This window comes from Gopherus flavomarginatus, chromosome 4 (assembly GCF_025201925.1).
Source record: "Gopherus flavomarginatus isolate rGopFla2 chromosome 4, rGopFla2.mat.asm, whole genome shotgun sequence".
In the NCBI taxonomy this organism is placed as follows: Eukaryota; Metazoa; Chordata; order Testudines; family Testudinidae; genus Gopherus; species Gopherus flavomarginatus.
The window spans coordinates 127,882,985-127,895,913 of record NC_066620.1 but is presented as its reverse complement, the minus strand read 5'-3'; the positions used below and the strand labels follow the sequence as shown (position 1 = coordinate 127,895,913).

General features: G+C 41.9%; 1 protein-coding gene across 1 annotated transcript in view; it reads right to left on the bottom strand.

Annotated features, from left to right (window-relative positions):
• Nucleotides 1–12,312, bottom strand: part of FRK (fyn related Src family tyrosine kinase) — a 68,416-nt gene extending 56,104 nt beyond the window's left edge. The window contains exon 1 of the mRNA XM_050949702.1: nt 11,357–12,312. Coding sequence (XP_050805659.1) covers nt 11,357–11,787 — 431 coding nt within the window. The 5' untranslated portion in view covers nt 11,788–12,312. The remainder of the gene's footprint in view (nt 1–11,356) is intronic.
• Between the last annotated feature and the right edge of the window lie 617 nt (nt 12,313–12,929).

Genomic DNA, 12,929 nt, shown 5'->3' with positions numbered 1-12,929 from the left:
ACCTTCCATCTTATCCCATGACTGCTTACTTTGCTTAAGAGTAGGATTGCCAACTTTCTAACCACACAAAACCAAATACCCTTGCCCTGCCCCTTCTCTGAGTTCCCACCCCTGCTCACTCCATCCCCCCTCCCTCCATCGCTCGCTCTTCTCCACCCCAACTCACTTGCATGAGGCTCGGGTAGGGGGATTGTGGTGCAGAAGGAGATAAGGGCTCTGGCTGTGGGTGCGGGCTCCAGGTTGGGGCCACAAATGAGAAGCGTGGGGTATGGGAGGAGGCTCTGGGCTGGGACAGGGAGTTGGGGTGTGAGAAGGGGTGAGGGCTCTGGGCTAAGGATGCAGGCTCTGGGGTGGGGCTGTGGATGAAGGGTTTGGGTGCAGGATCAGGCTCCAGGCTGGGACAGGAAGATTGGGTGCAGGAGGAGGTGAGGGCTCCAGGAGGGAGTTTGGCTGTGGAAGGGGGCTCAGGCCTGGGGCAAGGGGTTGGGGTGCAGGCTCTAGGAGGGAGTTAGGGTATGTAAGGGGTTCTGACCTGGGGCAGGGAATTGGGGTGTGGAAGGGGTTTGGGTTGTAGGCTCCAGCCGGGCGGTGCTTACCTCAGGCAGCCTCTAGTCCATGGCGCAGCGAGGCTAAGGCAGGCTCCCTGCCGGGCCTGGCTCCTCGTGGCTCCCAGAAGTGGTGACATGTCCCCCCCTCCAGTTCCTAGGTGCAGGGGCAGTTAGGGGACTCTGCATACTGCCCATATCCGCAGGTGCCATCCCCGCAGCTCCCATTGGATGGTTCCTGGCCAATGGAAACTGTGGAGCCAGTGCTCAGGGCGTGAGCAGCGTACAGAGCTATCCTCCAGTCATCTGGTATGGAGGCTGATTTACGTGATAGGTTACATACCACAGTTAGTAGTTCTGCAATTTCGTATTTGAGTTCCTTCAGAACTCTTGGGTGAATACCATCTAGTCCTGGTGACTTATTACTGTTTAATTTATCAATTTGTTCCAAAACCACCTCTATGGAAACAGCAACCTGGGACAGTTATTCAGTTGCTATATTAACTCCTTCATTATTTTGCTGTTACACACATTCACTGTAAGACAGTATTCTGTCCTGACTGAATCAAATTGTGTTATGAAAAGTACAGTTAAGTACACTATAACATGACTGCAAGACAACAGGCTTTAAAGTCATTTACAAAGTATCTATTTTAAGGGCCTTTTTCTACCACAGTCCCATTTTTATCACAATATGGCACTCAAAGCCATGCATGGTGGTCCCAATGTCAAGCGTTTCAGTTGATTGAGGACACAATGGCAAGTCACTCCCAAAGCATCTGATTATAGCTCTGCAGTGCACACCCTTCCATGCTTTATTGCTCAAGTTAATCTAATTCTTTCATGGATCTTCATCATCTCAGCTTTAAATTTGCATAGACTTTATATTACCAAATGTATTTAAAGTATGTCATCATTGGAGCAAGGGACTAAGATTTTAGAGCTTTTATGCAGTCTTTACAATTATAAATATTTACTACAGTGATAAATATTATGGGAGACTACATCTGGAATAGGTATGATATGAACACGGAAAAAAAATCATTTCAGCTCTAGAAATGTTGCTGGTCTTAGTGGCATTCCCTTTTTAAGTATAAGGCAGTGTTTTATAAAGTGTGGTGTGCAAAGGACTAGCCAGGTTTTTTGGGGAATACCGACAAGTTTTTCAAGTTTTCCGCAGTGTATCAGCTTCCATTTCAAAGAGAATCTCTAGCTGGTTTTGTTGTGCAGAAAACTTTGTGATCCAAGTCTAACCAAGGCACTAACATTTGCCTGAGTTTCCAGAGATCCTGAAACAATAGCTCTAATCTTGATCTATCCCGCACATTTCAACATTTGCTAATTCCGTTGATATGATATTTAACATTGTTAACTATTTCACTTCTCACATTGTCTAAGAAAGGAAAAGTACCATATTATGAAAATCTGCAAAATCATTTCTGAGAGGTTGCTCATTTTGGGTAAACCTTTAGCAATACAGGATGGGATTAGTGCAAGGATGCACACATTGGATTCATTATCCAGATGGAGGTGGGGGGGACAGGGATTCAGCTTTCAAAAGTTTGGGGAAAGTCAGTATAGGCAATATCTGTGGAACTGGTAATAGCTTTCAAATTGGATTTAACTTGTTAGATCTGTTCCTTTGCATGCACTTGGATTTATTTCCCCTAACATAGCACTCCGTTGTGTCTCTGGTGTTGGGATGAATGGATATAATACAATTTATGTTAGATAAATAGTGAATGGACCCTTTATGAGAAAGAGGGGAGTAGGGAAGACCCATAATGAGACTCTAGCCTTTTTCTAAGAAACAAAGGTTTCTCTGTAGCACTGCCACTCGCACGGCTTGATTTTTTGGGTCATTAAAATTAACTCTACAGCTGGGCAGTATTTGTTGTCCATAATAATTTTCACTATGTCGTTTTCTTGTTTAGTTAAAACAACTGGTGCTAATGAAACAAGAGCAGGTGAATTTGCGTTACTATGGCTCCTGTTTACAGTGCAGAAAAACAGTCAACACAGTGCAAAAGAGAGAGAGAGAATATACTCTTTGTCAGGGACATTTCTATACTTTAGTTCAGCTTTCTGGTCTCCCATCTAGAAATCTATTAAAATTGCTGTTTTCTTCTGCACAATTGACATCCAGCTTCAAGTAGGACCTTCTTTTACAAAGATAGAATAGATCTCTGAGTTTTTTAAATTTATTTAATGTTTCATTTCTTGAATTCCAGAAGAGTAATGTTCAGGGTGAAGACTTTGATCAGATAGAATAGAAAAAACTTCTCTCCAGCACATTCCAACTACAAATATGAAACCCTGGCTAGATAGTTATTTTGAGCATAGACCGAGATGCACAAAGAAGTAAAATACTGAAAGGCTTATTCAAGCACTGCAGCAGGTGACTTGTCATAGAGAGCATGCTCTACCTCGTAATACAAAGTATACTCAGGCAGAGTGAAATCCAGGTCTCAAAAAACCCTACTTTGGAAAGCCCTCTAGCCTCCTAATCAGAAATGGACTAATGATGAAATAAGCAACCAAACAAACAACTGTAAGGGCCTGAATGGGAGGAGACAGGAAAAAAGGGAAGCGACTGCATGCTCTAAACCTTGTGGATCCCTTCAGGTCACAGGACCAAAGTAGCTGATCCACTCTTCATTGGGCACTGCTTACAATTTCTTAGCAATTGTTGAAATGTGATACAATAAAATAAATTAATGGAGATATCCTATCTCCTAGAACTGGAAGGGACCTTTAAAGGTCATGGAGTCCAGCCCCCTGCCTTCACTAGCAGGACCAAGTACTGATTTTGCCCCAGATCCCTAAGTGGCCCCCTTAAGGATTGAACTCACAACCATGGGTTTAACCGGCCAATACTCAAACCACTGAGCTATCCCTCCCCCATGACTCTTAAATTTTTGAAGACTTTTGCTCATCTCCCATTAATGGATATCAGATGGCTAGCATACTGGACCATTTTGACATGGAGGGGAAATTCCACTCTGCTGTGCCCTAAACACAAACAAATTAATGGGTCGGTCCTTGTGCATTTTCAAAGGCCACATAACTAGTCAGTTTCCTCCCTTTAAAAGCTGCCTACTGCACTGATTGTTTTGTGACTCTCCAGCCAAACAAAATGTTGGAGGAATTCCCATCTTTTTACAAGAACAGGTGTTTTTAATAAAAATCAAGTGACAAGCCAAAGAAAACAAACTTAGCACTGGGCATACACATCCATATGCTAGAGGCACAGAACCTAGCAGAAATGTTAACACAAATCTCTCTCTGACTGTGAATGGGTGTCCACCTCACACTCGCCTTGAAGGATTTAATGGAGGCCAGGTGGGCCAATTAACTTATTGGACTGAAGGCTGATAGGAAACCATAATGAGGGGAAGCTCCGCTGTGTGGGAACAGGTGGAGCTGATAACAGAAAGAGGGCTACCGCTAGGAAAGGGAAGTCACCTCTTAGGAAGAGGGAGGAGGGTTTGGGAGCTGGTACTCCCAGAGAAAGGAGGGGAACCAGGAGATTTAGGAAGCAGTCCAAGGAAGGATTAGTAAGGACTGGGAAAGGATACCCATATCTGCTAGATTGAGGGTCCCTGGACTGGAACGTGGAGTAGAAGGTGGGACTGGGTTCCCCTGCCAGCCACAAAAGGCATTGCATAGACCAGGCACAGGCCATAAACAGGAAGACTGCCTGGGTCACTGTGTGGGTGACAGAGAATTGAAGGACGTACCCTGGAAGTGGGGGAAACATTAAGTAACCTGGCCAGAGGGCTAAGTCATGGAGAGGATACTGCAGTGTCTGGACTGAGAGAGGGGCCACAGACCTGAGAGATGGAGAGACAAACAACAGAAGGGGGCATCCACCTTGAGAGCCAATCCCCAGAGTGACTAGGAGGAAGCTCCACCCAAACAGTGAGTGGAGCACCCGGTGACACTAACCCATATTAACATAAAAAATCCCTATGCTTTGTTAATTATGTGATGGCAAATCCAGCACAGTACTGTAGCCATGGAAGTTCCCCTAGCTAAAGGAGCTAGTGCATTCTTCCTTCAGAAGAAGGTAAAGAGACTATTTTTGGGGGGAAATAGGGATGCATACACATTACACAGTACAAAGCTCAGCTCCTTAGAGTTGAGGCCAGAGTATCAGCCACAGTTTGGATCCTCCACAAGTGGAAGAGTGTATTGGAGCTTCAAAAGGGTACTTTAGATCTTTTTCCCCATCACTTCTCCTGCTATTCAGGCAGTGTTCCTGGACTTGGCCTACTACATAAGAAGTTTAGTGTAATGTTTACACTGCTATGCATTTAACTCCTCATGAAGTGAGATAACATAACTTATTGTACTACCAGTAGCATATGGATCATGTGCAACTACGTCTTAATAGGCATTTATTTATCTTTAACTATTTGATAAGTACTAAGCATTCCAAGTACAGCCTAATAGAACACACCCCTCTCCAAACATACCAGGTAAACCCTAATATTCCATTGATAGCAACAGAATGCTGTTAGTATAAGGAGCACTGCACATGAAGTAGAAGATCAGTAATGAAGGGGTTAAATTAAAAGGTCCATATAAAATTTAAGGGCCCCACTCTTTCTATCTATCTTTGGTATTTACATGGAGCCTATCACTACCATATTTAAGCACAATCTTCAGTGTATTTCACCTCACAAAATACATAGTCACACAGGAAGACTGTGCGGTAGGACTTAAACAAACAAAGTCCAAGGCTAGGGCACTAATCACTGGACCATCCTTCCTGTCTGTAGGATGAGAATTAATGGGGATTACCTATGTGGTAAGGTACCACACAGTATGAATAAGAGTGGCAAAGTCAATCTCTAAATGACTGTTTTAAAAAACAACAAATTTCAGTGAAACATTACGGTCATCCACGAAGCATTTGACATATAGGTTGGTGATGGTGATTATGAAGTACTCAGAGCAGAGAGGCTACAAACACAGAGAAATAATAATAAAGGGGGCTTTCAACTATATTAACTGGGTACATGTTACCTCAAGATGGAATGTAGAGATAAAATTTCTAGATGCCATTAATGACCGCTTCTTGGAACATCTTGTCCTGGAACCCACAAGGAGAGAGGCAATTCTTGTTCTACTCCTAAGTGGAGCACAGGATCCATCCAAGAGGTGAATACAGCAGAACTGCTCAGTAATAGTGACCATAATGTAATTAAATGTAACATCCTCGTAGGGGGAAAATACCAAAGAAAACCACCACAGTAGCAATTAACTTCATAAAGGCAGGGGCAGCTCTAGTCATTTCGCCACCCCAAGCACGGCAGCATGCAACAGGGGGGCGCTGTGCCGATCGCCGGTCCCGCAGCTCCGGTGGACCTCCCGCAGGTGTGCCTGCGGGGGGTCTGCTGGTCCCGTGGCTCCAGTGGACCTCCCGCAGGCTTGCCTGTGGATCCTCCACCGAAGCCACGGGACCAGTGGACCCTCCGCAGGTACGCCTGTGGGAGGTCCATCAGAGCAGCCTGCCACCCTCACGGCGACCAGCAGAGCGCCCCCCGCGGCATGCCGCCCCAAGCACACGCTTGGTGTGCTGGGGCCTGGAGCTGCCCCTGCATAAAGGGGAACTACACAAAAATGAGGAAACTAGTTAAATGTAAATTAAAAGAAACAATCACAAGAATGAAACGCCTGCAGGCTGCATGGAATTTATTTAAAAACACTATAATAGTGGCTCAAACTAAATGTATACCTCAAATCAGTATCAAAGTAATATTAGACAGACTAAGAAAGAATTTGGAGAGCAACTACTAAAAGACAGAAAAAAAATGCTGTTATGTTGTGTAAGTACATCAGAAGCAGGAAACCTGCCAAACAATCATTGGAGCACTGGACAATCAAGGTGCAAAAGGAGGACTCAAGGAACACAAAGCCATTGTAGAGAAGCTAAAAGAATTCTTTGCATCATTCTTCACTGCAGAGAATGGGAGTGAGATTGCCACACCTGAGCCATTCTTTTCAGGTGACAAATATGAGGAACTGTCTCAGATTGAGGTGTCAGTAGAGGAGGTTGTGGTACAAATTGATAAATCAAACAGTCATAAGTCAAAAGGACTAGATGACATTCACCAAAGAGTTCTTAAGGGACTGAAATATGAAACTTCAGAATTAACTGTGGTATGTAACATATTGCTTAAATCAGCCTATGTACCAGATCACTGAAGGATAGCTAATGTAACACTTTTTTTTTTTAAAGGCTCCAGAAGTGATCCTGGCAGTCACAGGCTGGTAACTTCAGTAGAGGGCAAATTGATTGAAACTATAGAAGAACAGCTATGTTGAAGAAGAGTCAACATGACTTTTGCAGAGGGAAATCATGCCTCACCAATCTGTTAGAATTCTTTTGATAGTGTCAACTAGCATGTAGAAAGGGTGATCCAGTTGATCTAGTGTACTTGGATTTGACAAGGTCTCACACCAAAGGCTCTTAAACAAAGTAAGCAGTCATGGGATAAGAGGCAAGGTCTTTTCATGGATCAGTAATTGGTTAAAGGATACAAAACTGAGGGCATAAGTAAAGGACCAGTTTTCACAGTGGAGAGAGGTAAACAGCAGGGTTTCCCCAAGGATATCTACTTGGACCTGTGCTGTTCAACATTCATAAATGAGCTGGAAAAAGGGAGATAAACAGCGAGGTGGCAAAGTTTGGAGATGATACAAAATTTCTCAAGCTGATTAAGTCCAAGGCTAACTGTGAAGAATTGCAAAAGGATCTCACAAAAATGGATGACTAGGCAACAAAATGGCAGATGAAATTCAACATTGATAAGTGCAAAATAATGCACATTGGAAAATATAATTCTAAATATACATATAAAATGATTAAGTCTAAATTAGATATTACCACTCAAGAAAGAGATCTTGGGGTAATTGTGGATAGTTCTCTGAAATGTGCAGCACAGTCTAAAAAGCTAACAGAATGTTAGGGCCTGTTAGGAAAGGGATAGAAAATAAGACAGAAAATATCACAATTCAATTGTATAAATCCATGGTATGCTCATGCCTTGAATATTATGAGTAGTTCAGGTCACCCCAGCTCAAAAAAGATACATTATTTGAAAAAGTACAGAGAAGAACAACAAAAATGATGAGGGGTATGGAACAGCTTCCCTATGAGCACAGCTTAAAAAGTCTGGGACTATTCATCTTAGAAAAAGAGATGACAAAGAGGGGATATGATAGAGGTCCATAAAATCATGAATGCTACAGAGAAAGTGAACAGAGAAGTGTTATTCGCCCTTTCACATAACACAAGAACCGGGGATCACCTAATGAGATTAATAAGCAGCCAATTTAAAATAAATGTAAGGTAGTTCTACTTCACACAATGCACAGTCAACCTGTGGAGCTCAGTGCCAGGTGCTGTTGTGAAGGCCAAAACGATAAATGGGTTCAAAAAAGAATTAGATAAATTAATGGAGGACAAGTCCATCAATGGCTATTAACTAAGATGGTCAGGGATGAAACCCCATGCTCTGCTAGTCCCTAAATTTCTGACAGTCAAAACATGGGACTTGACAACAGCTGATGGATCACTCAATAATTACCTTGTTTTGTTCATTCCCTTTGAAGCATCTGGCACCTGCCACTGTAGGAAGACAGGATACTGGGCTAAATGGACCATTAATCTGACTCTGTATAGCCATTCTTATGTTCTTAATCTGATTATATTCTTGAGCTGTACAATTTATCTAAGACTCTTCCCCTGCATACAATATCCTGAAACCCTAAGCAGGAGTCTGCTGCTAGGAAAGAAGCACAGATGGAAAAAGGCATTCTTGGCCATTCCTGCAATTTAAGCACTTAAAATAGCTGAGGCTCCCCTTTGTGAAAATGAGTCACAAAATATGGGCCAATTCTTCCAATTGGAGGAAGCGTATATAATCTCTGCTATTTCCCCTGGTTATTTACTCCAACCTAGCATCATTTCCTTAGACTTAATGGGACTGATTCAAAGCCAACTAGCTTTCATCCAAGTGCTATCTTGACTAGAATGGGAAGAAGCAGTCAACTGTATTGTCTGGACCCAGTAAAAGGGGGAACTATAGCCAAATGTCCTACTGAAGGCCCCAAAGTTCACCTAGCCTACATCTCTGGATAGTTCCGCATACATACAAGAAGGAAGAGAGAATGGAGTCTTGTGTTACCTGAACAAAAGATCTCTCGTGACAGATGTGTAATTACTCAACTCTGCCTTCTGTCAGAAATGAAAGAGCAGCACCATTTAGACTGAATTGGTCAATCTCTGACTGGGTCTATAATATGGCTGGTCAGAAAATTTCGATGTGTTGACAAAGGCTAAAACAACAGTATTTTGTAGTCAGTAATACAAAGGCTGCTGACAAATCTCAAGGTATCAGCAGAGACAATTCAATGTACTCTATACAGCACGTAGGTATATATTTTATAAACTGATATGATGGCCACGTGTGTACACACTCTTATGACACCAGAAAAGTGTCCCACCCTTCCTGTCCCATGGGGCACGAATACATACATATGTACTGCAATGTCTGTGACAGCAGAATGACACAGCAGCCTTTTCCAAATCCATACTGCCACTCAGTTGCAGTTGGTTGCTAAGTAAGGAGTGTGCTCAAGAGATATGCTATATGTTCTTTTTCCTACACTCAGACTTCTCCCACACTTCACAGGTAAGACAGATTTCTGCCTGGTAACATCTTGCCAATCTGAAACATTTTGACACCTGAATTTGTGTAACAGAAAATAAACTTCTATTGCTTTAGGTAGGGGTATCCTGCCCTTTGTCAGGAATGCTCTAAAGAATGTTAGCTATGCCCTGCAATCAGTAAAGACCAGTATTCTTTCCCTACTGCTGACATACTATTCAGACTCATATGGGCCAACCTGATAATGTAATACTGGCAAGGCAAACTTGTACTTCTCATTGTTTTTATAGAATTATCACTGCTTAATCCCCAAAAGATGTCTGTAGTTAGGACTTACACAAACAGAGATCACCTTAAAAAATGCTTCTCTTATTCTCTTTAGATGCACATCTTGCCTGAATCAAATTATATAAACTAGTTTACAAAGTTGAGATTTGAAAATACTAATCTCAGAAGAAATAATAGAAAAAGTTTAAAAAATACCCATCCGCACACAACTCCATAAACAAGTGATAGGTAAACCAGATTAAAATACAAATTAAAAAAGCTAACAAGGAAGTTAGTGACTGACCCACAACATTTCTATTTTAAGTCCTGGGAACAGAATATGTTCATATCACTGCATTTTAATTTAATAGGCATTTCATTAACCTTTTAAGCCTCACCTCTACCCCTTTTGTTTTTAAGTGAGGAGTAGAAAAAAAGTTTGCACCCTCTATACTTCTTTGTGAGATATAAAGTGGTTTGGGGGAATTTTCTGCTTGTTCTCACATTAGGAGTATCAGATCCTTGTCTACCAGTTTCTGTCTGTAAGGAGTTTTTTTTGTATGTCAGACTGGTTTTTTGGTGCTTGTTTGTTTTTGTTTTTAACTCCTACTTAACTCAAATTCTTGGCAAATATTTTGGAGGAAAGACTCTTAAGCAGAAACAGGGATAACAAAACTTGATGTTCTTTCTCTTTTGAAAAAGTGGAGAGGTAAAATTTAAAAAACAGTAAAAGAAAAAAATCTTGATACTCCAAATAAGGGCTATTCAATGCAAATTATGCATGCTGGAGGAGATTACAAAGATAAGAGGGACTTGGATAAATGAGATTCAGTTGAAAAACAATTGAAGTTGTTTTCACAGTATTTCCAGCTGTGGCAAAAAAACAGAAATCCTGGAAATCTTGCCAGAAAACCAGTTCTTGAAAGAGAGCAGAGGTCAGACTGAGCTGAATGTGAGCATACACGCACTTCTCTGATAGCCCCACACAAATGCTATTTCTGCAGATGGTCCTGAAGCGAGGCTTTTGAATCTGAATGGAGGAAGTGCTGTCTGATTGACTATAGGGATAGCAACAGTGGGCCAAATCCTGGACACTAAGGTCTCCAGGGTAGAAAGGGACCCTACACCTGTCCGAACTGGTCACTTGAGGGTTCTCCCAACATGAAAGAATCTTCAGCTGGTATAAAGCTGGTACAGCAGCAACTCAAGAGAGTTAAACCATGTCAGACTTCAAAGGTATGTTACTTTACTACTATAGCCACCCATTCTTCCTTTTCCAGACCATAGTTTAAGCCAAATTTTGAGCTCTACAGGGCAGAGATGTGTTTACACAGCACCATGCATTGCGTCTATGATGAGGTAGAAACAATCACAGATACCTTAGAAATTCACCCACAAAACATTAGGGTATGTTTAGTTTCCTAGCCTTTTAAATAATGTAGTGAGCTTGTAATTATTTAAACTGCAAGCTCTTTGGGGGCAGAGACCTTGTCATCTTACTCTTTGGAAAGCACCTAGCATATATGGTGCTTTGGAAAGCACCTAGCACTGATATATAAATAATAATCATAATAATTACCTATACCAGCTATGACCTGCCAACACTCTCACATACTTTATAAGGAGGTGATTAGGGCACGTGGGGAAGGGAAGCGATTTAGACTGAAACAAACATCTGGATACTTTGCCTTATTTTATTTATTTGGGGCTCAATTATGATCTCCTTATTCATATTAAATAGTGCCTTGCACCACTGAGACTACATGTGGAGCAAGGTTCTATTCAGTGTGACAAAGGATATGGCAATCTGATCCTTGTGTTAAAACAAGGGAAACGATTGAGCATTAGATGTGTGTTACTTACGGTTCAGCCTCAACGCTCTGATCAGGAGCTACATAGTTGGCAGGGATGTAGCCACGGAGCTTCTGTCTAGGCCGTGTTGAGGCACTGTCCAGGAGGAGGCTAGCATACCACCAGCCCTCCAGAGATGTATCCAGCACCTCTAGTTTATCTCCAGCTTGGAAGCTCAGGTCCTCCTTAGTGCGGCCCTGATAATCAAAAAGTGCTACAAACTTGTGGTGGTTCTTGGGTATGGGCAAAGGAATACCAGTTACATCTTTCTTTGTTGTTATCTGAGAAGTATTCTCTGTCTGGCAGTCATCTTTCACCCAGCCCAGGTTATCTTGGCCCATCCCCGTCTTATATCTCTCTCCCTGTCCGCCATCACTCTCTTGGAAGAGCCAAGGGGCACACTGTTCCATCCAAGTGCAATGTTTCCGGCAAAAGTTCCCCATGCTGCTCCTGTTTCTTTGTGGCTTCTTTTCTTCTCCTTATTTCTCTTTTCTTTTCCAAGTGGCAATATCTTTATACATACTTTTGCATTATCATCCGTTTAGTTCTTTGCAGGATATTTTTCCTCCTTTAGTACAAGATTAAATAAACTTTGCTGCAGCTGGAAACTTTTCTCTCCAGAGCCCCACTGAGAGCTCCTTTCAGGCAGCTTCAGACTCAGGAATGATACCTGAGCATTAAAGTACAATAGTGCATGTGGATGAATTGTTTGCTTCCTCTTCTGATTAAGAAAACAAAACAAGAAAGTGTTTGGGCCAAAATCTGGGAGCAACAGAAAATCATTGATCTTTTTGTCCTGCCAAAAGAAAAAAAATGTAAAAATAATTAGGAATCATTAGTAAATCTTAGTGTTGACTCTTCCCAAGTTGTACTGCTTCTGATAATTCTTTCTCTTGTCCCATATGGGTGCCTGCTCTGTGATCAACAGTGAACCTCTCGGCACATTCTAGCTCTTGGTAATGAATAACCAACCCGGCCAGCCTGTTGTTTTCACAGCCTGAGACGTGGCCTGCCTGAATATTTTTATTTACTTCCTCATTTGCTTTGGTTTCTCTTCTCGGAGGTATGTGAGTAGGATTCCCAGTGTCTCTCCGGTGCCCACACCTGGGAGCACAACTGCTGCTGCTTTCAACATGCAAGCTTACTTTGCTTTTACGTCAGGGCTTTAGAAATCCCCTTATTGTGCCTGAACTAGGTTTGGCACTTTACAAAAAGAAAAATAAATATTTCTTTGTTACAGTAGAAGTCATATATTTTAACTCCTTCCTCATTCTTTGACTTAAAAATTAAACGCACTAGCCCTAGAATCACGTTACATTGTTGAATTGTACCAGCCTTTCAGGATAAATAACTATTATACTAGAGAGACAAGGCAGGTAGGTAATATTTTATTAGATCAATTTCATAACAATATCCAATAAAAAATGTATATAGTGTTGTAGTGGTTGTGTTGGTACCAAGATATAAGAGATATAAGGTGAGGGGGGGGTGTGTGTATATATATATAATGCTGGTCAAATAGCAACCCCAATGGAAACAGAAAAGCTGTTCTTCCAGTTCATTTGCATTTATAAAACAGCCTTTG